Genomic DNA, 23,930 nt, shown 5'->3' on the forward strand with positions numbered 1-23,930 from the left:
CCAGGCTTCCTGAGGAGGTTCTGTGTGCTCTGTGGTGTCAGCACCGATGACGCGCAGAGGGGTCTGGCTTGACCAAGGTATATCCATCTGTACTGGGAGCAATGTTAGATTCCCGCTGCCCTTGGAGACTGGTGGGCAGTATTTGGTGTGTGTTGGTTCACTGAGCAAGTAATAACTTCCACACTGTGCCATTCTATCCTGCTTAATGTACAAAATGTCCAAGACTGGCTCAAGTTTTCTCAGGATCATTTTGCAAATGGGTGGCGTCCCTGGCCCTCCTGGGGGCTCCTGTCTCCAGCAGAGCTGCCTCCAGAAGCAACTGGAAATCCTAGAGTTTACGTCTTATGACACTGTATGTTAAAGCAGCACAATAGGCTGCCCAAACCATTTAATTTTGGCTTAAAAATGTAGAACTTCAAACGACATGCACCATTGGGGCATCTGTGGTGGTCCAGTGGGTAAGACTGCTCCAAATGCAGAAGGCCTGTGGGTTCCATCCCTGGTCAAGGAACTAGATCCCACCTGCTGCAACTAAAGATTGAAACTTAAAACTCAGTAACAATGAGCCAATCAACAAAAACTTAGGCCCAGAATTTGAAAATGGCTTTCACCAAACAAGATACACAAATGCTAACAAGCATGTGAAGAGTTGCTCATCATTCCCCATTAAAGAAGACAAATGAAATCTCCAGGCATAACCTGAATCATCCTGTGGGAGAAATACAGGGAATCAGAACCTCTGGGCCAACAGAAGGAATGTTCCCAAAGCGCCCTCCAACAGCACTCTAGTCCCAGATCAGCTTCAACCCCTGGGCTATAGCAATCTTGGGACACTCTGGTCCTTGGGCCAGACACAGGGGAATGGCTTGTTTTAACAGGCATTTCAGTGCTCACTGAAAGTGGAAGAAAGTGCAGTCGCTCAGTCGTGTCCGACTCTGCGACCCCATGGACTGTAGCCTACCAGGCTCCTCCCTCCATGGGATTCTTCTCCAGGCAAGAGTACTGGAGTGGGTTGCCATTTCCTTCTCCAGGGTATCTTCCCAACTCAGGGATCGAACCGGGGTCTCCCGCTTTAACCTCTGAGCCACCAGGGAAGCAGAGGGGGCAGTTCTGTACTCTTAATATTTGCATTTCTGTTGTGAAATGCTAGGAAATGTCTGAAATCTGGCAGAGACGGGGAAATACGCCCTCAAATGATAACTAAAGTTGGCTGAAGTTTATTACTGAGCACCAAGATTGTTCACACCGCAGTTCAAAAAATTCAAGGTGGTGGTTTGTAACCAGCCTTAAAATAGTAATGAAATTAAAAAGAAATTTTTAAAAATCTGTGTATTATAGGAGGTAAAGGAGAGAGTTAAAACTTAAAAATCAGACAAGGAGACGAAGGCAGAGGAGGGTAAGACAGAGATGTGTGTTTGGTCACAATGCAAAAAGGATTTCCTGCTGTTAGTTGTGATCAACACCTAGAAGCTAAGGACCTAAACATCCCCAAATTGCCCTCACCCCCTCAGAGTGAAGCAGTATTTCTTTTATTTGCTCTTCCCTTATCATCAAAATCTCACCAGCTGCTCTTAGCAATTTGCAAAGTATTGAGCATTTAAGACACCAGACAAGAAATCATACCTAATCTCACAACCTGGAGATGTAAACCACTAGGGCAATGTCATGTATTTCCTTCCAGGCTTTTTTCTATATTAACTTTCTTACACAGTTTAGCACATATTGTAGACAGCAACTCCAGGTTCCCCTTTTTTAAAAACTAAATATAAATCCTTTCCAAGTTATTCAAGAACTCTAGAACTTTTTTCTTCAAAAAATAAATTGTAAAACAACTACAAGGTCATTGGGAGGAAGATATAGCAGGTTTTAAAACAAAAAGTCTCTCTTCCTTAATGCTATCCCAGAGGGACTGAAACAGTGATGATTAAAAATGAACCATTCATCACTTATATGTGAACTCTAAAATAGGACACAAGTGAACTTACCTATGAAACAGAAATAGATTTCATAGAACAGAGAACAAACCTGGGGTTGCCATGTTGGGGGGGAAGCGAGGGATAGATTGGGAGTTTGGGATTAGCAGATGCCAACTATTATACATAGAATGGATAAACAACTGTATGGCACAGGGAACTATACTCAATATCCTGTGATAAACCATAATGGAAAATATGAAAAAGAAGGTGTGTGTATATATATATATGTAAAATTGAATCACTTTGCTATATACCTGAAACACAGCAAATAAACTATAATTCAATTTTTTTAAAAATTGGGAAAAAGAGAATATTTTGTGACCCCTGTAGAAGTTTGTTAGGAGCATAGATTGTATATTCTAAATACAGTGCGTAAAAAAAATCTTTACTAGACTTGTAAGTGGGGAAAAAAAAACTCATATTTTCTTCTAGTATATAGCTTCTTTTCTTCGTGGCTTCATTTCTCAAACCTACCGAAATTTTATCCCTACACATCAGAAATTTACGTTGGCATAAAGTAGGAGGTAGGGATCCAACTTTATTTTCAGATGGTTTCACACTTGTCCTAACACAAAATTACTGAATAGTTTGTAGATTCCCCAGGGATTTTAACTGCACCTGTCATCATATGCTAAATTCTCAGAGTTGTATTTATTTTGGACTTCCTAGAAGGTATATTTTAAATATTTACATTAAAGAAGTTAACTTTTTACTTAAATGTGACATAATAGTTGCTCAAATATTTAAATATTTATATTGAAGAAACCAACTTTTATTTTTTTTTCAACTTTTATTTTTAAAAGAAATTGCATTTAACACACCCACACAAATATAATAATGTACCAGGATTTCTTTTTTTTTTTCAGGATTTCTTTTTAAATGATTAATTAAAAGGCAATTCAAAGCAGAATAAAACATACATTTAAATCATATATATTGATTATGAACTCAGTGCAACTTTGTACATTGAACTGGAACAGTCTAGCAAAAGCCTAAATTTGAGGTCTTTGGTGACTGTGATGCCTCAGCGAGAGCGCTGGGAAAATTCAGGCCATGACTTAATTAAGGAAGGAGGCATAAAACCCGTGCCAAAGTCAGGAGTTTGAATTCTCCCAACAACGCCCAAATCAGGGTGTTACAAGACACCGGGTTGTTGCCACCACTGGCCAGAAGGGGGCCCAGTGTGCAAAAAGTGCGAAGTGAATGTAAAAAGGACTCTGGTGTTCCTTCTTTAAAAGTTCAGTTAAGTTCATTCGCTCAGTCCTGTCCGACTCTTTGCGACCCCATGGGCTGCAGCATGCCAGGCCTCCCTGTCCATCACCAACTCCCAGAGTTTACTCAAAACTCGTCAGTGATGCCATCCAACCCTCTCATCCTCTGTCGTCCCCTTCTCCTCCCGCCTTCAACCTTTCCCAGCATCAGGGTCTTTTCAAATGAGACAGCTCTTCACATAAGGTGGCCAAAGTATTTAAGTTTCAGCTGCTTCTACATCAGTGCTTCAAATGAACACTCAGGACTGATCTCCTTTAGGATGGACTGGTTGGATCTCCTTGCAGTCCTAGGAACTCTTAATTAAGAGTCTTCTCCAACACCACAGTTCAAAAGCATCAATTCTTCGGCGCTTAGCTTTCTTTATAGTCCAACTCCCATTTCCATACATGACTGGAAAAACCATAGCTTTGAGAAGACGGACTTTTGTCGGCAAACTAATGTCTGCTTTTTACTAAGATGTCTAGGTTGGTCATAACTTTTCTTCCAAGGATCAAGCGTCTTTTAATTTCTTTAAAGGTAGGTGATTAAGAAGGCTGGAGACAGACTGCTCAGGTTAAATTCCCAAATTCCCAACTATGTCTCCGTTTCCGCATCTGCAAAATGGGAATAATAGAACCATCCTTAGTGTGTTAGCACAATTCTGCGCACATGGTAATTGCTATTAGATTTTTGCTTTTCAAAAATTTGTAAAATAATAAATTGAAAAAAAAAATAATAAATTGATATTCAGATTTGGACCTGCACTGACCAACGCAATCGATAACTAGCTCCATATGGCTATTTAAATCGAATAAAATTAAAATTAAAAATTGAGGTCCACAGTCACACGCACCCCACTTACAGTGCCAGTGGCTACTGTGTTGGACAGCGCAGACAGAAAACATTTGCATCATACTGGGGAGTACTATTGGACAGCGCTGTTCAACAATTAGCAGAAGGCCTTTTATTTTTTTAATTGAACTAAAATTTTCAACGAAACCACTCTCTGGGGAAAACACGGCCCACAGAGGAAAACGACTCTCATTAAACTTGAGGAAGCTCATGGGTAGTGTCCGTCCCTCACAAAGATGGCGGCTTCGCAGCGCGTGCATGTTCCTGACACTTTCTGGTCTCCCGCCCCGCAAAAAGATGGCCGCCGCCACAACACGTTCCCACCCTGCACGGACACAGACACGAGGTCCCAAACCCCACGCGGTCTCACTCATCTCAGAAACATGGCCGCCTTCCGATAACTCTCGCGATATCGTAGGCTGGTTAAGATTGGCCACGCCTTCCCAAAGTGACCTAGCATGCCGGCGCTCAATGATGGCGTAAGACTCTCGCGAGACAGTGGCCGCTTCCCGCCCCTCTGCCTTGAACATCATGGCAGCTTTCGTACTGTCTGCGAATCGCGTGCTTAGGTAGGACTGTTCGCCAATCAGAGTCTCGCCAAGGCACCGCCCCCAGACCGTGTTTGCCCCGCCCCTTCATCGTCACTTCCTCTCTAACCCTTGTGCAGTCGATAAGGAAACCCGGACGCCCCCCCGGCCTTCCTTTTTTCAGGCAGCCGGGAAGATGGCGGACATTCAGGTATGGGGTACGGGCCGATGCCGACACTTCGGGGTCTGGGCTTCACGGGCGCGTCCTGGAGAGCGGGACTCCGCCCTCCAGTTTGGGGGTTAATTTCCCAGGGGTTAATTCAGGCAGAGGGCCGTCGTCTTGGCGTTAATCTCGATTAGCGCCTCCTAAATGTTGGAGGCTCCGCATTTGGGGTATAATTTAAGGTTCAAGGATTTTGGAAGTTATCTTTTTAAAAATCAAGATTTACAGAGTACTTTTTTTTTTTTTGGAGGCCTTAGGCTGTAGGGTTAATCCTTTGAGAACTGACTTTTAAGGGCCACTCCAGGGAACCCGTCAGTTTGGTATTTAATTTTGGAGCCGCGTATGTTATTTAAGGAATGCATCTTGGTTGGATGTCTTTGTGTCTTGAGTAATTTTTGTTGAATAGTTTTGGTGTTTGAGGCATGGTTTTGTATCGCTGAGGCTTTAAGGGCTGAATGCTCCAGATGGTGGGAGGTGTTTTAGACCAGGCTGATGTAACCCTGCGTTCAGGGTTGAGTCTGAATTAGAGGTGTATTTGGGTTAATGTCTTGGAAGATAATTCTGGGGCACTTGGCGTTCGTGGCCAGCGTTCAGGGAGTTCAATACCCGAGAAGATGGTATTGGGATTTTGTGAAGCTTACCAGGCCAGGTTGATGCCTGCTCGGGTCTTACCAGCTTCCTCCTCATCCCCATAGACAGAACGTGCGTACCAAAAGCAACCGACCATCTTTCAAAATAAGAAGAGGGTCCTGCTTGGAGAAACTGGCAAAGAAAAGCTCCCTCGATACTACAAGAACATTGGTCTGGGCTTTAAGACTCCAAAGGAGGTAAGGGCACCCTCAGAAGAGAGGAGGAGACCCCTGTGTCCCCGCACATGTGCCCCAACTGAGTTAACCTATCCACATCCCATTGGCTGCTGCTGGGAACTGTAGTTTGTGTGTTTAGAGAGGCCACGCCCCTTGTTCTTTTCAGGAACTGTCTTCAGGGCTCTTAACTCTCCTTAAAACCGACTCAATGGACATGGGTTTGGGTGGACTCCGGGAGTTGGTGATAGACAGGGAGGCTTGGCTTGCTGCGGTTCATGGGGTCACAAAGAGTCAGACACGACTGAGCAACTGAACTTAACCCTCCTTATCCCTTCAGGCCATCGAGGGCACCTACATTGACAAGAAATGCCCTTTTACTGGTAACGTCTCCATTCGAGGGCGGATCCTGTCTGGTGAGTGAGGACCTCCGGGGGCTTGGGTTCAGATTCCTGGGTCTGAGGGAAGAAGGGCTGGGGACACTGAGGCTCCAGGGTCCTGGGTTGGGGAAGGGGTTGGCAGACTCCTGGTGACCCCGGGGGGACACTTTTGGCAAATGATGTCTATTTCACGATGGTCTTCAGACGCCCACCCTGGGCAGTGCTGAGAAGGCCACTTGGCACAGCTGATGCTGGAAGCAGGGCTTCCTGGGAACCCTAGTCAGCGGCCCCCTGCTTCCCAGACGCCCTGGGCTGCCCATGGCTCCCTTCTCTGTGGGGCCTGACCAGGAACTGCACGCCGCACCCCCCTCCCCCCCCCCGCCCCAGGCGTGGTGACCAAAATGAAGATGCAGAGGACCATCGTCATCCGCCGAGACTACCTTCACTACATCCGAAAGTACAACCGCTTCGAGAAGCGCCACAAGAACATGTCCGTGCACCTCTCTCCCTGCTTCAGGTGAGCCGGGTGGGCTGCCCTCCTGGGCAGAGAGGAGGAGGTGGGCTGCACAGGAGTGAGTGACCAGACCTGGCTGCCATGTGGAGGTCATCAGCTGTGGGGCGGGTTGTAAAGGGGTCCTGTACCACCGTCTGTGAGCCTCCAGTGTCCTGCAAAAGGGACATGACGGAGGTCTTCTGTCCCTGGAAGGGTTGGACCATCCTCTGTGTGGCCTGGGTCCTTACACATAGTTTGTGCTCAGTAATTAACTGGGGGCAGGTGAAACTGGAAATAGGAGCTTGGTTTGGAGGAGCCAAAGTTGAGAGGCTCTGCCTAGAGACAGGAAGATGCCTTTAGGGCCTGCTGAGAGCAGAGCTTCCCCTAACCCAGCCCTGCTCCCCTCCACAGGGACGTCCAGATCGGTGACATCGTCACGGTGGGCGAGTGCCGGCCCCTGAGCAAGACCGTGCGCTTCAACGTCCTCAAGGTCACCAAGGCTGCCGGCACCAAGAAGCAGTTCCAGAAGTTCTGAGACTGGACTTCTGCCCGCTGCCCCAAACACAATAAAGATATTTTCCCCGTCACTGACAGGCTCTGGCTGTCTGTGCCCCTACAAGAGGGAGGGGTCGTCCCCAGGAATTAAGTGGGGTTGTGGAAGGTGGGATTCGTCTTCATCTTCTGGGGGCATAAAGATGGGGACCACATCCTGCCTCCTGCCCCCACGTCTGGGTGAAGACAACCTGTATCAAGATGCCGCCCTCCTCTGGTGTTTTGGTCTTTGTTACCTTTTGGTGTTGCGCACATCAGGCCTTTCTACCTGGTGTTGAGCTCCCCCCGCAAGTCTCTGGGGAGGAAGTGAGTGAGGGTGGAGGTTCCTGGGTTCTCTAGACTTTGAGCCTTTTCTGGTCTCTGAGGGGAGGGGGAGGAAGAAATATCCGCCCTCTTGGCCTTGCTGGGTGTCAGCGTCGGTGGGTTGGGTGGGCTTGGGTTCAAAGCTGCCTGTTTCGGAGTTGAAGGTCTTGACCTCAACCTGGGATTGTCTTCTGATGGGAAAGCAAGGCACCTACTTTGCCCCTGCATGTCCCGCCATCCCCTCCTAAGTGAGCACCATGCCCGTTTGCAGATGAGCACACTTATTTGAGGGGACAAGTTCTCTACCTGGGGTCCCAGGAAGCAGCTGAGCTGCAGGCATCAGATGATGGTGGGTGACTTTGCCAGAAAATCCTAGTAAGGAAAATGGCCTTGAGGGCAAGTTGCATAGCAAGGCCAGCCAGCAGTGAGGGGGTCACAGGCGGCTGCATGGATAGGACGTCCTTCAAGGTGGGGCAGACCACATGGAGTGGCTTTGGGTGAGGAGAGAAACTGGAGATGGGGGAAAAATGAGGGCAAGGCAAATGAAGGGGAAGAGATTTCTGGCAGAGCCAGACTGGGCTACCTTGGGTGTCAGGGTGGAAACTCAGGAGATGTGGAGAGCTTAACAGTTGGTATTAGCAGGGAAGGTTTTCTGCTAGAGACAAATGGGGAAAGGAAGAGGGACCTTTGAGTGCCAGACACAGAGAAGAGATTTGAGACACCCCTGAGCCCACCGTCTGGACACCAGTCAGAGATGCAGAACCACGTACAGAGAACCATGGAGCAGGGGAGGCAGGAGGGTGGCAGGTGCAAAGGCCAAGGAGAGGGAGACAGCGGAGACCCTCACCTGAGCCACAGCTGGCCAGAGATGGAGGCTGAGGCTTAGGGGAGGCGCTGGAGTTACCCCGCTAACTTCACCCCGGAGGCCTGGTGCTGCTGGGATTCCCCAGGTCCCTGCCTCCCCGTACCTGTACCAGGGATGAGACACACACTGGTACAAGGGTTGGGAGACAGGGCCGAGAGGAGAGAGAAGCCGCCGCCGCCGCCGCCGCCGCCGCCGCCGCTGCTGCCTCCGGGGACTTGGCGTCTGGACCGGCCCGGGGGCTCCTTTTTACCCAGGCCCGGTGAGGGCGGGGGTTCCTGCCAGAGGAAGTGGGGCCGCATCAAAGAGGGCAGGAAGGGGCAGGGACGGGTCAGAAGGGGGCACGCCCCGAGGTTCAGCCTGCGAGCCCGCCCCACCTGGTGCTGGAGGGTGGGAGACCCCGCGGAGGGGCACCGGGACCCAGAGAGCAGGGGACAGAGGTGGGGGACAGGGAAAGGCAGATCCGGAGAGACAGGACGGGGAACAGAGACCCCGAGGGGGACCTGAGGCCGCTCCAGGAGCCCCCACCCGCAGGTGTTTCCGTTTGGGGTGGGGCCACCGTGTTTACAACAACAACAGGCCCGCTCCCCAGTTTCCTCCCAGCAGTGGGTTGCTGGGCGTCTCCTTGGCACCCCATTGTCAGGCTACCTAGTGTCGGGTGCAGCCCTGACCTGGTGGGGACCCCCTGATGGTCAGCGCACAAAACCCTTGGAGAAAGACCCCAGGGCCGTGTCAATTCAATGTTCCGATGACCTGGACAAGGACATTACCTGCAGTTCTCTTGTTTGTTTTGGCTGCTCTGGGTCTTCCTTGTGTGCACCGGCTCCACAGCCCGTTGCAGCGTGCAGCCTTTTTCTAGCTGCGATGCAAGGGCCATAGAGTGGGTGGGCTCAGTAGTTGCCTCAGTAGCAGCATGTGGGATCTTAGTTCACCGTCCAGGGCTCAAAACCGCGTCCCCTGCATTGAAAGGCGGATTCTTAACCACTGGACTGAGGCAGGAGGTAGAGGGGCTCCAGGTTAGACATTAGAGCTGGCCTCCTGTTTGCATTTCATGGAGCACAAAGATGTGGGCTTCAGGCTGGATCCTTGACAACTGCTAGCATTTCCTGAGACGAGATAAATGAGCTCCAGTTGAGGAATTTACAATCAGCCTCCCGTTTGCTCTGCAAAATGGAAGTAACCACAGAAACAGGGTAAATAGCCAGTGTTTGTCTCTTGTAAACACTTTAAGGTAATAGTCAGGGCAGGGAGAAAGAGGGGCAAAGCCCTGTTTGAATGAAGGATTATGCGATCTTCACTCCCCCTCTTTTGGGACAAGGGAGCCCCTACACATGTGCAAAAAGGCTCCTTGGAGACCAAAAGTCAGGGGATAACGCCAGGCCAAAATGATTCTTGCTCCTCCCAGAAGCCTTGACTTTGAGGGGACAGAGATCCATCTTGCCTGAGCGGTGCGTGCACACCCAGGGTAAGGGTCCCAGAGTAGGGCAGGTGTGGAAAAAGAAACCAGATGATGGGCTAAAGGTAAACCAGACCTGGAAGAACTGACCTGTATAAACGACTTAACCGCCTCCTCCTCACTGCAGGGGACGCCACACCCTTTGTGTCTGGGTGTGCGTCTCTGCCTTGCTTCTATCTTAACAGAGCAAAACCATTTCTCTGTGCTCTCCCCACACTTGTTGTTGTGCTCTGTCTCTAACAATAAACTTTGTACCTGCCTTCACAGTTTTTGCCTCCGTGATAAAGGCATTTTTCACCGGGGGCAAAGAGCCAGGGGAAAATAGCTTCTAGCCTCTAGTCCTTGCTGGTCTGGTTGCTAGGATTCCAGGCTACCCCGGTTTAATTCTTGGGCAGGGAATTAAATCTCGCTTCAAGCCACTGCTCACTGCTGCCTTAACCAGATCAGGACCACCAGGAGGGTCCCCACCTGCCCTTCTTAGAGCCCCGTGACAGCTAGAGACTCCTGGGCACAGATCACAGCCTCAGAGCTTGCCCTCTGCCTGCCTGCTCCTCCCACCCTCCCTGCACCCCAGACTCGCTCCCTCCTCTGAGCTTTTGCACTGGCTGTGCCCTCTGCCCAGAGCCTCTAACCCCAGGCTTCCAGCTGCTGCTTCCCTCACCCCTTCACCTCTAGTTCTCACCAACCTCTTTCCATTTGGCAGAACCTCCAGCCCTCCCAGCCCCCGCTCCCTGCCTGAATGTCCCACATAGACAGGAAAGCCTGCTCATGGCATATTTGTATATTTGTTGCACAGATCCTGTATGACCTGGCACACTTATTTGCTAACCTGTTAACTTCTGGAATACAAACTCCAAGAAGAGGGGGGAAATCTCTGCAACCCCAGCACCTGGAACAAACTGTGAGTGCGCCGCACACGTTTAGCTGAGTGTATGAATCCTTTTAAGGGTAAATCCCAAATAAATTAATTTTTTAAAAGTTAAACCCCCACATTCTCACAGGCTAGGCTTGACCCCTAGCGTTACCCCAAAACCATCTCTTGGTGGGTGTCAAGCCGAAAGACCCAACTGAGCCAAAGGTCAGGAGAAGGAAGGTTTGTTAGAACTCGCCACAAGTAAGGGGAACACCAGGGACCTTCCCCAAAGGACTGTCTCGCCAGCAGCAAAATTGGGGAAGTTTTAAGCTAAGGGAGCAAGCAACAAGCACATTCATGGCAGGGTGGAGCAGAGGAGAAATCAGCACAGAATTGGGGCAAAGGTCGCCCGAGCCCTAACTGTAGTTATTGAAGTCTGGAGGGGCAATATCATTCTATCCTTCACCTGGGTGGTGCCTTAGTTATTGCAGAACTCAAAAATTGTATCAGATGGTTCTGTATATCCTTTGAGGAGGAATTAGGACTCTGTTTTATTGTTTCTTGACAGCTTTTCCTTTTTTCTGTATGCCCTCTCTTCCAGTAAAGAATCTGTCTGCAGGAGACCAAGGTTTGATTCCTGGGTTGGGAAGATCCCCTGGAAAAGTGAATGGCTACCCACTCCAGTATTCTTGCCTGGAGAATTCCAGGGACAGAGGAGCTTGTCACAAAGAGTCAGACATGACTGAGCGTCTCACACTTTCACACTTTACTTCCCTGAAGATCACGGATTACTGAGACCTATTCAAGGGCAAGCACTGGGGCCAGGCTTAGATCACAAGATGGCTTAGGCCAAAATGGCTTGTCTTACATCAAGAAAGTCATTCCTGGTTCTTTTTCTTCAGGGACCCCTTAACCTATCCACTTACACTAGGTCTCAAGGCACAGAGTAACCGGAAGCAGTGAACATGCACAGAAACCTCCCAATGTTAGCATGAAGACTATAGGCTCTGTTGCAGAGCCTAGCCCTACCCTCATTAGCTGTGTGACCTTGGGCATGATTCTCTGGGAACCACAGGGCTTCAGTTTCCTAATCTGTAAAATCTTGCCTCCCTGCCCCTTCGGGAACATGAAATAGACTCACCTGTGTTACTGGGGGTAGAACTAGTTCTAGTAAGTGATACTTCTCAAGGAAGTGATTGTGTCACATTCCTGAGCCTATTGTTAGTGCAAAGTCTAGTGAGACCTTGGTGAAGCTGTCACGGAGTCACCTTGGCTGGCCTGAGGACAAGTCTTTGGCAGGGGACTTCCCTGGTGGTCCAGTGGCTAAGACTGCGATTCCAATGCAGGGGGCCCAGGTTTGATCCCTGGTCAGGGAACTAGACCCCACATGCCACAATGAAAGATCCTGTATGCCGCAACTAAGATCTGGTGCAGCCAAACAAATTTAAAAAATAAAAAGTCTTTGGCAGAAGGCCCTAGAAGTATCAATGGTTATGGAATCCTGGATCTACTACAGCAAATCCTGCTGGTTTGTCATGGGATCTTGAGACTATTTTAGCATGCTTCTGGAATATTCTGTCGCATGCCTCTTATAGGTGTCCCCAGTGGTCATTTCCCAGGGAAATTAGCTCCAAGCATGTTTCAAAGCAGGGTCCCAGGTTATGATGACAGCAGGCGTCAGGCCTGTTACATGAAAACAGGGCAGATATGGGTTGTATCATAATGTTTCGCAGCCTCGCATCTATCAGAACAGGCCACAGGAATATTCTGTTATAGCCAGACTGATGAGCATCGTTGCAGCCCCTTGTATTATAGCATGACCTATAATAGATTATAGTGGGAATTCAGGGTCTTGTAACAGGCTTTTTTTTTAGAATTTTCCCTGTGGTCACAGCACATGGTATGTGGGATCTTAGTTCCCCCACCAGGGATGAAACCTGCGTCCCTTGCTTTGGAAGCGCAGAGTCTTAACCACTGGACCACCAGGTACGTCTGATGTAACTGGTGGTTGCAGTACCTGGGTTATATGAGAGCCAGCACGTGCGTATTATGTGTGGAGCAGGCACCTGGATTCATTTAACTAGCCCTAGGGCTGCAAGTGGAATCTAGGAACATGGAATTGGAGCGGCTTCAGATGTGTGAGCAGCCTTGCTGCCGTATGTTAGCACTTCCCTGAGTTTTCCATGATTGGAAAGCCCTGGAGTTTCACATTATAGTAGGTCCCAGCTCTGTGGCATTTAACAGAGACCCACGGATTGTTCCAGGGGTGAGTATAGATTCTGCTAGAACATTCTAGAAAAGTTTTAGGGACCTATTAAACCAGCCCTGAGTCTTTCACTATTGGCTTCCTTCTTTCTGCTGATGCTTCCTGTGCTGGCCCCTGGGGATGCAAGAGTGAGCGAGACAGAGCCAGGGTCTGCCTACAATCTAGTGCAACCGTGGGGACATTCACTGCCTCCTGAGTGGGGGGGAGGCGGTGTGGGGAACAGGTTACTACTGCGCTTTACTATGTGCCCCGTGCCAAACCTTTGATTCATTGAAGCCTCTCTACCGAAGGAGGTACAATTATTATTCCACTTCCCAGATAAACTGAGGCTCAGAGAAGCCCTCCTGAAAGAGAGCAGTTTGGTTTCGAACTCTGGTGTGATTGCATCCTGGGGTCAGGAGGGGGCGCTACAGTGCCGGGGAGAGAGGAGGGGCAGATGTTAAGGTGGTGATTCAGGAAGACAGCTCAGAACTGCCAGGGGCTAGGTCCCCAGACACCAAGGGCGGCATCACGAGTGAGCTCCCTGTGCTGTTGTTCCAAAGGGACCTTGGTTCGTTTTGAAGTTGGAACTAAGCGCCCATATTTTCATTTACCAATGGGCTCTGCACATTTCATAACTGTCCTGCTGCTTTCTATTACTTTCTCATGGGCCCCTGGGGATGTGATAGTAGGACCGCACGGAATCTAAAAGGTATAGGCAAAGGGATGTCCCTGCTGGTCCAGTGGTTAGGACTAGTTGCTTTCAGTGCTGGGGCCCAGGGTTCAATCACTGATCAGGGAAACTAAGATCCTGCAAGCTGCATGGCACACCCTGCAAACCCCACCCCACCCCCCAAAAAAACCATGCATGAGCAGGGATCACTAGAGCATAGGACCCTGGGGATAAGATATGAGACAGCCAGCAGATGCTGTATATGGTCCCTGAAGACACAGCAGTTTCCAGGACACTTAGCAGCGATTCCCAGTGGGCATTAAGGGACCTCGAGAGCTTTTTCTTTTGTAGCAGGAAGGAGGAATATTATGAGGAATGTTCAGGTCGGACCTCTGAGAGGCCTCGTGGCTAAACCCCGAGATCATTCTGACAGGAGGAAAGGAAGATCCGAACGGGGACACAAAAGCGGAGTCAAGGGAGGGCACCCTCCATGCCCGTGACCACGCTAGGCTGGATAGTGTTCCCCCAAAGCTGCCTATGTCCTAGAGCTCCAAAACCTGTGACTACATGACCTTGTTTAATAAAGGGAACTTCGAAGATGTGATTAAATTCAGGGTCTTGTGATGGGGAGATGATCTTGGATTATCTAGGTGGGACCAGTGTCATCACAAGGGTCCTTAGAAGAGGGAGGGTCAGCAAGTTCCTGAGAAATGCAGAAGTTTCTTGCCTGGTCTTCCAGCAATGTAGGAGACGGCAACAGGAGCCATGGGTTCGATCCCTGGGTCGGGAAGATCCCCTGGAGGAGGAAATGGCAACCCACTCCAGTATTCTTGACTGGGAAAAGCCCATGGACAGAGGAGGTTGGTGGGCTACAGTGCATGGGGTCGCAAAGAGTCAGACACATCTAAGAGCACACACATACACATGGTTAAACACATGTGTCAACTTGGCGGGGCCACAGTGCCCAGATGTTTGGTCCAACATTATTCTGGATGTTTCTGTGTGGGTGTTTGGGAGTGAAATTACACTGAAATCAGTGGACTCTGAGTGGAGCCAACCACCCCCACCATAATGTGGGCGGGCCTCGTCCAATCAGTTGAAGGTGGAAAACTGACCTCCCCTCAAGCAAAGGGGAGCCCTGCCAGCAGATTGCCTTTAGATTTCATCTGCAAGATGAGCTCTTCTGGGTTTTCCAGATAGCCTGCCTTTGGATTTGAACTGTAACTGTTTCCGGCCACCTCTATCACATTTTGAACTTGCCAAGGTTCCATGATCACGTGCACCAATTCCTTATACTAAGTCTCTTTCTCTATATATATACATCCTGTTGATTCTGTTTCTCCAAGAAACCCTGACTAATATATCATATGACCTAGCAAGTCCACTCCTCTGTATATACCCAAAAGAACTGAATACAGATATGCAGGAAAAAAATTTTTAAAAAAAACAACAACCAGGGGTACTCTTTTGCCCCCTTCTGATGCCTATGTCAGAAGCTTTCTCTATCTCCTTTATACTTTAATAAAACTTTATTAAAAAAAAAAATGAAACAACAACCTTGCAAGCAAATGTTTACAGCAGCATTATTCACAATAGCCAAAAAAGTGAAAACAACCCAAATGTCCATCAACTGCTGAAGGGATGAACAAGTGTGGTCAATCCATACCATAGAATATTATCCAGCCGTGATGAGGAATGAAATCCTGCCACATGCTACCATGTGGATAAATCTTGAACACAGCATGCTGGGAAATTCCCTGACAGACCAGTGGTTAAGACTCTGCCTTTTCATTGTGATCTTCTGCAAGTCCTGAGGGGAGGCCAAAAAAAAAAGAAAAACTCCACAGTACACTAAATGAAAGAAGCCAGGTATAAAATGCCAGATTAATTTGAAATGTCCAGAATAGGCAAACCCATGGAGACAGTAAATTCGTGGTTGACGGGGGCAAGGGGGAGAAGGGACCACTTAATGTGTCTGGGATCTCCTTTGGGATGATGAAAAAGTTCTGGAACTAGATCGTGGTGATGGTCTCACAACATTGTGAGTGCACCAAATGTCACTAATAGTAACTTCTTTGTCTCGTGCACTTTACCACAATAAAACAAGTGAATGGAAGCGTTAGAGCAGGAATGTGGGCTGGAAGTGGGAGGCTGGATGATGCCCCAAGTATGGTGTAGAATATTTGGGTCTGTGCAGTTACTGAGGTCATACCAGAAGATATTAAGGAACTGCAGGGGCTCTTTAAGAGGCCCCGTGAGGGAGGAAGGAAGAAATGTGGAAGCTGGAGGATTTTTATCACCGCAGGCGTTAGTGACCTTGTTGGGGTGGGGGGGCGGACAAGGAGGTAAGGAGGGGACCCACACAGACGTCCCAATTTGGCACTCGGATAATACTGATTCCCAACTTTGTCATGAATTTGCTGGATGGCTGACATTCTCAAGAAAATCAGGAAGCAACAGCACAAGAGAGGGAAAAAAAAAAAAAGACAAAAGTTTCTCGAGAGAGGCAGAGACGGACACTCAGCCAGCCCGGGCCCCGGGCCCGGGGTGTGCCCTACAGCTGTAGGGGCGGGGTTGGATATTCCTGGAGCCGAGGAGCCGTCGTCTCTGGACAGGATGTGAGAGAGGAACTGGGGTCTCCAGTCACGGGAGCCAGCTGGGGCCGCAGAGGGAAGGGATCGCGGCTGCCAGTGAGTCCAGAGCTGGGGCCCCCAAACCGAGGGAGGAGAGGGCCGGGCGCAGGACCTCCGGGTCTCAGGGACGAGGGAGCCGGCGATCTGGACTTTGGGGTCGGAGGGAGGAGGGGACGGGTCTCTCGGGTCTGAGGCAGGAGGAGGCGGGGGAGGAGGAGGAGGAGGAGGCGGGGCCGAAGTCTGAGCCAGGAATCTCAGCCTATCCAGGCTCTGTAACTAATTAACCAGCGCGGATCAAATTAGTGGGTGAAAGTTCATCGAGGAGGAGGGCCTTGTTGTCATCCTCCCCCTCGGGATCGAGCTCCTCCACCTGCAGCCGAAGGCGCGCGGGGTGGCCGGGCCGAGCCGAGCCGAGCCGGGCAGAGCCGGGCCGGGCCAGCCAGAGCTGCGGGAGGGACGGCGGGTGGGAGGGGGGGGGCCGGGGGTCCGGAGGAGTCACGCGCCCCCTCCCGCCCCAGGTCTCCCACTCAGGATGCGGCTTCCCCGGCCTCAGCCCTGGGGGCTCGGTCTGCTGCTCGTCCTCCTGCCTGGGGCGCTGAGAGCAGGTGAGGGGCTGCCGGGGGCTGCCGGGCACGCGGGAGGTGCCAGCCTCCGGGAAATGGGCGAAATCCGAGGTCCCCCGCTCGAGCCGGGGGACTTCCTTCTCGGCCGCATTTCGTCTGGTTTCCCACGATCTTTTCTCCCTCTGGCGGTCTGTCTGGAAAACACCTGTCCCCTTCTTCCTGGGGCTCTAGTCCCCTCTCCGGGTCTGGCCTTCCCCCCTCCACCCCCCACCCCGCCAGGGTCTGGCCCCTCTGTCTGGGGTGGGGGTGTTTTCTTTCCCGGGGTGTCTGTCCCACCTAGGTCCCCCGCCCCGACTGCTCTCTTCGCCGGCAGAGAACCATCGCTCTCTGCAGTACCACTTCACGGCCGTGTCGGCCCCCGCCGCGGGGACCCCTGCTTTCTGGGTTTCGGGCTGGCTGGGGCCCCAGCAGTACCTGAGCTACAATAACCTGCGAGGGCAGGCTGAGCCCTGCGGCGCGTGGGTCTGGGAAAGCCAGGTGTCCTGGTACTGGGAGAAAGAGACCACCGACCTGCGATACCAGCAGACGCTCTTCCTCCAAGCGCTCCAAGCTCTAGGCGAGGGTGAGACGGGGGCTTCCTGGGCTGGGAGCCTGGATCCCCGGTCCGAGGGAGGAGGGGACGGCCGGCCCCCGCTCCTGGGTCGGGCTCATCCTTGTGTGGGCACCCCAGGCCCCTTCACCATGCAGGGCCTGTTGGGCTGCGAGTTGGGCCCTGACAATGTATCGGTGCCGGTGGCCAAGTTTGCCCTGAACGGCGAGGAGTTCATGATGTTTGACCCCAAGCTGGGCATCTGGGATGGTGACTGGCCTGAGTCCCGGACCGTCAGTATCAAGTGGACGCAGCAGCCCGAGGCGGTCAACAAGGAGAAGACCTTCCTCCTCTACTCCTGCCCGCACCGGCTGCTGGGGCATCTGGAGAGGGGCCGAGGCAACCTGGAGTGGAAGGGTGAGCGACCCCCTGATCAGCGCAGGCCCCCTCCATTCCCACGGCCCCATCCTCTTCCCCAGCCTCTCCCCGCCGGCCTCCCTGCCTCCAGTCCACCCTGCTCTCCCACAATCACATCTCTGAGGGTCGTCCTCCACCCCCAGCGGTCCCCAGCCCCTCTCCTGCACACAGCCCTCCCGTGGCTCCCAGAGCCCTCGGGGCATGGCTCAGGCCCCTCGGCTGGGCTTTACGATCCCACGTGGCATGGCCTCTGCCCCTCGCCTGTCTCCACCTGCCCCACTCGGCCAGACGCAGTCACCCAGGGCCGCTTGAGCTCTCCCCAGCCCTCCCGTTTCTCCACCTTTGCCAGTTTCACTAGTGCCAGAGGCCACTGGTGTCAGGTTCCACTCTGGCCCTGAGGTTTTTTTCTCGGCTCCTTCAGACGCCCGCAGGACCTTATGTGACCTCCATTCCATACAGCACGTGTCACTCTGAGCTATAATTACAGGCATGTCTAGGGAATTCAAGGGCTGCAGTTTAGAGCTCTTTTGTCCTCAGCCTCTCCAACATCGAGTTTCCAGCTTCTATCTCAGCCCCCAGTTCAGACTCTCCTCCACCCAGGAGTCAGATGAACCTTTTAAAAACATAAATGAGCTCCCATCCCACCCATGCTTAAAACCAGACCACAGATTCCTGCTAATCCTGGATGAAAATCCAAACTCTACTCCGAGGCCTGCAAGCCCTGCATGGGCTGGCTGCTTTCCACCGCTGTAATTTCACAATGCCCCCAGTGACACTGGACTTCTCCCTTTCCTCCAATATGTTAGGTTCTTTCCTCCCTCAGGGCCTTTGCACCAGCTGTTCCCTCTGCCTTTTTTTTTTTTTGATTAATTAATTAATGTACTTTGGCTGTGTCACATCTTCCTTGAGGCAGCACTGCAGGCTTCTCTCTAGCTGTGGTGCCCAGACTCAGTTGCCTTGCAGCATGTGGGATCTTAGTTCCCCGAGCAGGGATCGAACCCCTGTCCCCTGCATTTCAAGGTGGATTCTTACTCTCTGGACCACCAGAGTAGTCCCCAGTGTTCCCTTTGCTTTTGATTCTCTTCCTTGGGCTCCAGCAAGGACTGGGTCCTTCTCGTGCTAGAAGTTTGAATGTCCGCTCTTCAGTAGGGCCCTCCCTGGCTAACGGGTGCCCCCCCAATCGCACCCCCATTATTGTCTCTCATGCCACTGTTTTTTTGTCCATTCATTCATTATAGCATCTTTCATCTTTTGTTGTTTTTTTTTTCTTGAGGTGTGACTTACCTATTTAAAGTCCACTGCTCAGGGACTTTGCTGGTGGTTCAGTGGTGAAGACTCTGAGTTCCCAATGCAGGAGGCAAGGGTTTGATCCCTGATCAGGGAACTAGACCCACATGCCACACAGTGTGGCAATAAAAAAGTACATGGCTCAAATTTTTTTTTTTTTTTTTTTGGCTGTGCTACTCAGGGATCAAACCTGTGCCCCCTGCCTTGGAAGCACAGAGTCTTAACCACTGGCCACTAGCAAAGTGCCTGAACATGGAATTTATTTGTCAAGAAGTTTTATATTATGGGTTACAATTTTTAAATAGTTATAGGGCCACTACTCAATTGTAAAATTTCTTCTTGTGTCTGTCTGGGAACGTTGTGTCTCTCAGGAATTTGTCAAGTTCATTTAAATTTCAAGTGTGCTCTCTTGAAATTGTTCATATCCTCTCACTATCTATTGAATGACTGCAGGGCCTGTCTTATTTTCCCTCACTACACTTTCATAGCCTGTTTCCCTTTCATTTATTTATTTTTAAAATATTCATCTTCAGCTGTGTCTGGCCTTAGTGTGGCATGCAGGATCTTCCCTTGTGGTGCTCAGGGTCTTCATTTTGGCGAGTAGGCTTCTGTCTAACTGTAGGGCGTGGGCTCGGTAGTTGCAGAGCTCAGGCTTAGTTGTCCTGCAGCACGTTGGATCTTAGTTCCCCGACCAGGGATCCAACCCAGGTCTCCTGCATTGGAAGGCAAATTCTTAATCACTGGACCACCAGCGAAGTCCTCCCTTTCATTTACATATACACAAATATTCATCTCTCTGGTAGCTCAGAGAATCTGGTGGTAGAGAATCTGCCTGTAATGCAGGAGACCTGGGTTCTATGCCTGGGTTGGGAAGATCCCCTGGGGAAGGGAGTGGCTACTTACTCTGGTATTCTTGCCTGGAGAGTCCCATGGACAGATGAGCCTGATGGGCTATGGAGTCCATGGAGTCACAGAGAGTTGGACATGACTGAGCTACTAACACACTCCTCTCATTAGAACACAAGCCCCATGAGGACAGGGACTTTTGTCTGTCTTGTTCACTGCTCTATCTCTAGTGCCTGGAAGAGTGCCTGGTATATCCCATTGTAAATGCGTGTATGTGTCATTGTAGGAAGGACTGGAAGAGAGATGGGTACCCTCGTGGTGGGCAGGTTGGATATCAGGACCCCTAAGAAGGCCTTTCCCCCTTTATCGTTATGTTCTCTAGGCTCAGGACAGCATAGGGCACGATCAGGTGTAGTATGGGGGCTTCCCAGGTGGCACAGTAGTAAAGAATCCACCTGCCAACGTAGGAGACGCAAGAGACGCAGGTTCGATCCCTGGGTCCGGAAGATCCCCTGGAGTAGGAAATGGCAACCCGCTCCAGTATTCTTGCCTGGAGAGTCCCATGGACAGAGGAACCTGGTGGGCTACAGTCCATGGGGTGGCAAAGAGTCACAGCACAGAGCAGCGCGAGGCACGCGGTGGGGCCTGCTGGGTAGGGGGGAGGCATGTGTCCGTCTCCATGCACCCCTGCGCCTGTCTGCGCCTAGGGGCTTAGGCCTGTCTGCCTGTCCGTCTGCAGAGCCACCCTCCATGCGCCTGAAGGCCCGCCCCGGCAGCCCCGGCCTGTCTGTGCTCACCTGCAGTGCCTTCTCCTTCTACCCACCTGAGCTGAAGCTGCGCTTCCTGCGGAACGAGCTGGCCACTGGCTCTGGTGAGATACACATGGGCCCTAACGGCGACGGCTCCTTCTACGCCTGGTCATCACTCACAGTCAAGAGTGGCGACGAGCACCACTACCGTTGCGTGGTGCAGCACGCGGGGCTGGCCCAGCCCCTCACGGTGGAGCTGGGTGAGTGAGGTCCCGCTGGGGAACTGTGCTCCCGACTTCCGGTTGTCTTTTCTCCCTCTGCTGCAGCAACCCTTCCTGAGTCTGACTGCTTTCTGCCCCACCGCTGCCAGTTCGTCCAAAGCCTGACAGCCTCTTGTCCTGCGTTGCTTGCCTCCCCAAGTCTGAGTGCCTTCCATCCTGCTGCTGCTGGCCTCATTGATTCTGGCCACTCGTTAACCGCTATGGGAAGTCCTCCCTAAGTCTGACCACCTTCCGTCCTGCTGCTGCTAGTCTTCAGGGAGTCTGACCATTCGTTGTCTGCTGCTGCCAGGCCTCTATGAGTCATGTTCTACTGCTCTGTGCCCACCCCTCCTCTCCAAGTTGGAACACCGCCCACTCTGCTGCTACAGGTCCCTTGATCAGAGTGACTGAGACCCCTCTTGCTACAGCTGGTTCTTATATCCAACCTGGGGGCTTTCTAGATCTAGAACATCCTGGGAGTGGCCTTCCCTTTATCCACACCCACTCCCCACATCCTGGTGCTGGGATCTCTGGGGTTGGGAGGGACTGCGAACCCCCAGTCCCCTGTCCTGACTCAGACATGGCAGAGGGTCCCTTACATATCTCACGACATTCTGACTGCAGAATCACCAGCCAGGACCTCGGTGCCAGTGGTTGGAATCGTCATCGGCTTCTTGCTGCTCCTGACAGTGGCTGCGGGAGGAGCTCTCCTGTGGAGAAGGATGAGGAAGGGGCTGCCAGGTGGGGGGCAGGAAGAGGGAGGTGCCTCAGAGAGAGGGGTGGGGACCCCCTCATTCCTGCAGGGACAGAGCGGGACAGAGACCCAGAGAGATGGGGAGAAAGAAAACTGGAGGGGAGAAAGACTCAGAGGAGGATAGAAATCCATAGAGTAGGACAGAGACTGAAAAATACACAAAGACACACACACACACACCACACACCACACACACATAACACACACACACCCCCCACACACACACCACACACATACCACACACACACACACCACACACCACACACACACACCACACACACCCGCACACATACCACACACCACACACACATAACACACACACACACCCCACACACACACACCACACACATACCACACACACACACACCACACACACACCGCACACACATACCACACACACACACACCACACACACACGCACACACACACACACATACCGCACACACACCGCACACACATACCACACACACACACACCACACACACACCACACACACACACACACACACACACACACCGCACATATACACACCCACACACACATACCACACACACACACCCACATCCACACACACCCCACACACATACCACACACACACCCCACACACATACCACACACACACCCCACACACCCACACACACACCACACACATACCACACATACACACACACCACACACACATAACACACACACACCCCACACACACACACCACACACATACCACACACACACAGCACACACACAGCACACACACACACCCCACACACACATACCACACACCACACACACATACCACACACACACACCACCCACACACATACCCACACACACACATACCGCACACACACACCACACACACACCACACATACACACCACACACACACCGCACACACATACCACACACCACACACACATACCACACACACACACGCATACTGCACACACACCGCACACACATACCACACACACCACACACACACCACACACACACACACACCACACACACACCGCACATATACCACACACCACACACACATACCACACACACACACCCACATCCACACACACCCCACACACATACCACACACACACCCCACACACATACCACACACACACCCCACACACCCCACACACACACCACACACATACCACACATACACACACACCACACACACATAACACACACACACCCCCCACACACACACCACACACATACCACACACACACAGCACACACACAGCACACACACACACCCCACACACACATACCACACACCACACACACATACCACACACACACACCACCCACACACATACCCACACACACACATACCGCACACACACACCACACACACACCACACATACACACCACACACACACCGCACACACATACCACACACCACACACACATACCACACACACACACGCATACTGCACACACACACCACACACACACCACACACATACCACACACACACACACACACCACACACACCGCACACATACCACACACCACACCCACATACCACACACACACACCCACATCCACACACACCACACACACATACCACACACACATACCACACACACACCCCACACACATACCACACACACACCCCACACACCCCACACAACACACACACACACACACCCACACACACACCACACAGCACACACCACACAGCACACACACACACATACCACACACACCACACATACACACACACACCACACACACACACGTGGGGAGGGGCAGTCAGAGGCCTGGAGGATTTCAAAGATTCTAATGATCTCCCTTGTCCCTCTTTTCTCAGCTCCTTGGATCTCTTTCCGTGGGGAGGATGTAGGGGCCCTCCTGCCCACTCCCAGCCTGTCCAAGGATGGTGAATCTTAGGATAAAAATGCATTCCCAGCAACTGCCGATCATCCCCCATCCTGGCTGTTGCCAGCTAATGTCCTCAGGTCCTTCTCATGCTGTGAGACCTCCGGGAATCCTGGTATTTTTGAGCCTCCGGAAGGAGCCCGATGTCCTCCCTCTGGACTTCTCCTCTCGTGATCTGCCTCAGTTACCCCTCCCGATATATATGGTTCTTTTCCAGCTCCACATATAACATGGGTTTGGGCCCGAATCGTTGTGTTCTCATCGTTTCAACTTTTTTAGGGAATTGTGAGGGGGAATAAATGGTGTAAGCCTTGGGCTTCAAGTCTCTCCTGAGGCTAACTTGTTGCCATAGTGGAATTTGCCAATTTTATATACCAAGTCATGTATTTTTAATGAATAAATTTCACAAATATTTACTGGATGTTTGTGCCAGGCATTTTGAGGAATCCTTGGCTGGAGTCTGATCTAACTTCTTGGTGTAGCGGAAGAGTTGTTCCCTC

At 51.3% G+C, this 23,930-nt stretch overlaps 2 protein-coding genes and 1 non-coding gene across 8 annotated transcripts; all 3 read left to right on the top strand.

Moving 5' to 3' along the window:
• Positions 1–4,554: 4,554 nt before the first annotated feature.
• On the top strand, positions 4,555–7,092 carry RPS11 (ribosomal protein S11). Its single transcript, XM_043434855.1, has 5 exons — positions 4,555–4,817; positions 5,525–5,656; positions 5,973–6,048; positions 6,400–6,529; positions 6,917–7,092. Exons 1-5 carry the CDS (start codon positions 4,803–4,805, stop codon positions 7,038–7,040), a joined length of 477 nt encoding a protein of 158 aa, XP_043290790.1. The 5' UTR covers positions 4,555–4,802; the 3' UTR covers positions 7,041–7,092.
• Positions 6,184–6,270, top strand: LOC122421822. Its single transcript, XR_006263631.1, has one exon. It is a non-coding gene; the product is annotated as a small nucleolar RNA SNORD35 (small nucleolar RNA).
• Positions 7,093–15,919: 8,827 nt separating the features above from the next.
• FCGRT (Fc fragment of IgG receptor and transporter) lies at positions 15,920–23,851 on the top strand. Of its 6 annotated transcripts, none has more exons than XM_043435319.1 (8): positions 15,920–16,139; positions 16,601–16,687; positions 16,986–17,267; positions 17,376–17,651; positions 20,524–20,793; positions 21,104–21,182; positions 21,418–21,534; positions 23,363–23,851. In XM_043435319.1, exons 2-8 carry the CDS (start codon positions 16,615–16,617, stop codon positions 23,433–23,435), a joined length of 1,170 nt encoding a protein of 389 aa, XP_043291254.1. In that variant the 5' UTR covers positions 15,920–16,139; positions 16,601–16,614; the 3' UTR covers positions 23,436–23,851. The 6 variants fall into 6 exon arrangements, with proteins under 6 accessions (XP_043291254.1, XP_043291256.1, XP_043291258.1 ...); XM_043435321.1 differs by having other exon boundaries at positions 15,937–16,139; positions 17,019–17,267; XM_043435322.1 differs by lacking the exon at positions 15,920–16,139 and adding an exon at positions 16,170–16,238 and having other exon boundaries at positions 17,019–17,267.
• Positions 23,852–23,930: the final 79 nt, after the last annotated feature.

The sequence above is a fragment of the Cervus canadensis genome, chromosome 18, assembly GCF_019320065.1.
Source record: "Cervus canadensis isolate Bull #8, Minnesota chromosome 18, ASM1932006v1, whole genome shotgun sequence".
NCBI classification, from domain to species: Eukaryota; Metazoa; Chordata; class Mammalia; order Artiodactyla; family Cervidae; genus Cervus; species Cervus canadensis.

Coding starts and splice junctions, on each gene's coding strand:
- FCGRT (XM_043435319.1), top strand. CDS start 16,615: ATGCGGCTTCCCCGGCCTCAGCCCTGGGGGCTCGGTCTGCTGCTCGTC. Junction 20,794..21,103: donor GCCCCTCACGGTGGAGCTGG/GTGAGTGAGGTC, acceptor TGCTGCTGCCAG/GCCTCTATGAGTCATGTTCT. Junction 21,535..23,362: donor GATGAGGAAGGGGCTGCCAG/GTGGGGGGCAGG, acceptor CTCTTTTCTCAG/CTCCTTGGATCTCTTTCCGT.
- RPS11 (XM_043434855.1), top strand. Junction 5,657..5,972: donor GCTTTAAGACTCCAAAGGAG/GTAAGGGCACCC, acceptor TTATCCCTTCAG/GCCATCGAGGGCACCTACAT. Junction 6,530..6,916: donor CACCTCTCTCCCTGCTTCAG/GTGAGCCGGGTG, acceptor TCCCCTCCACAG/GGACGTCCAGATCGGTGACA.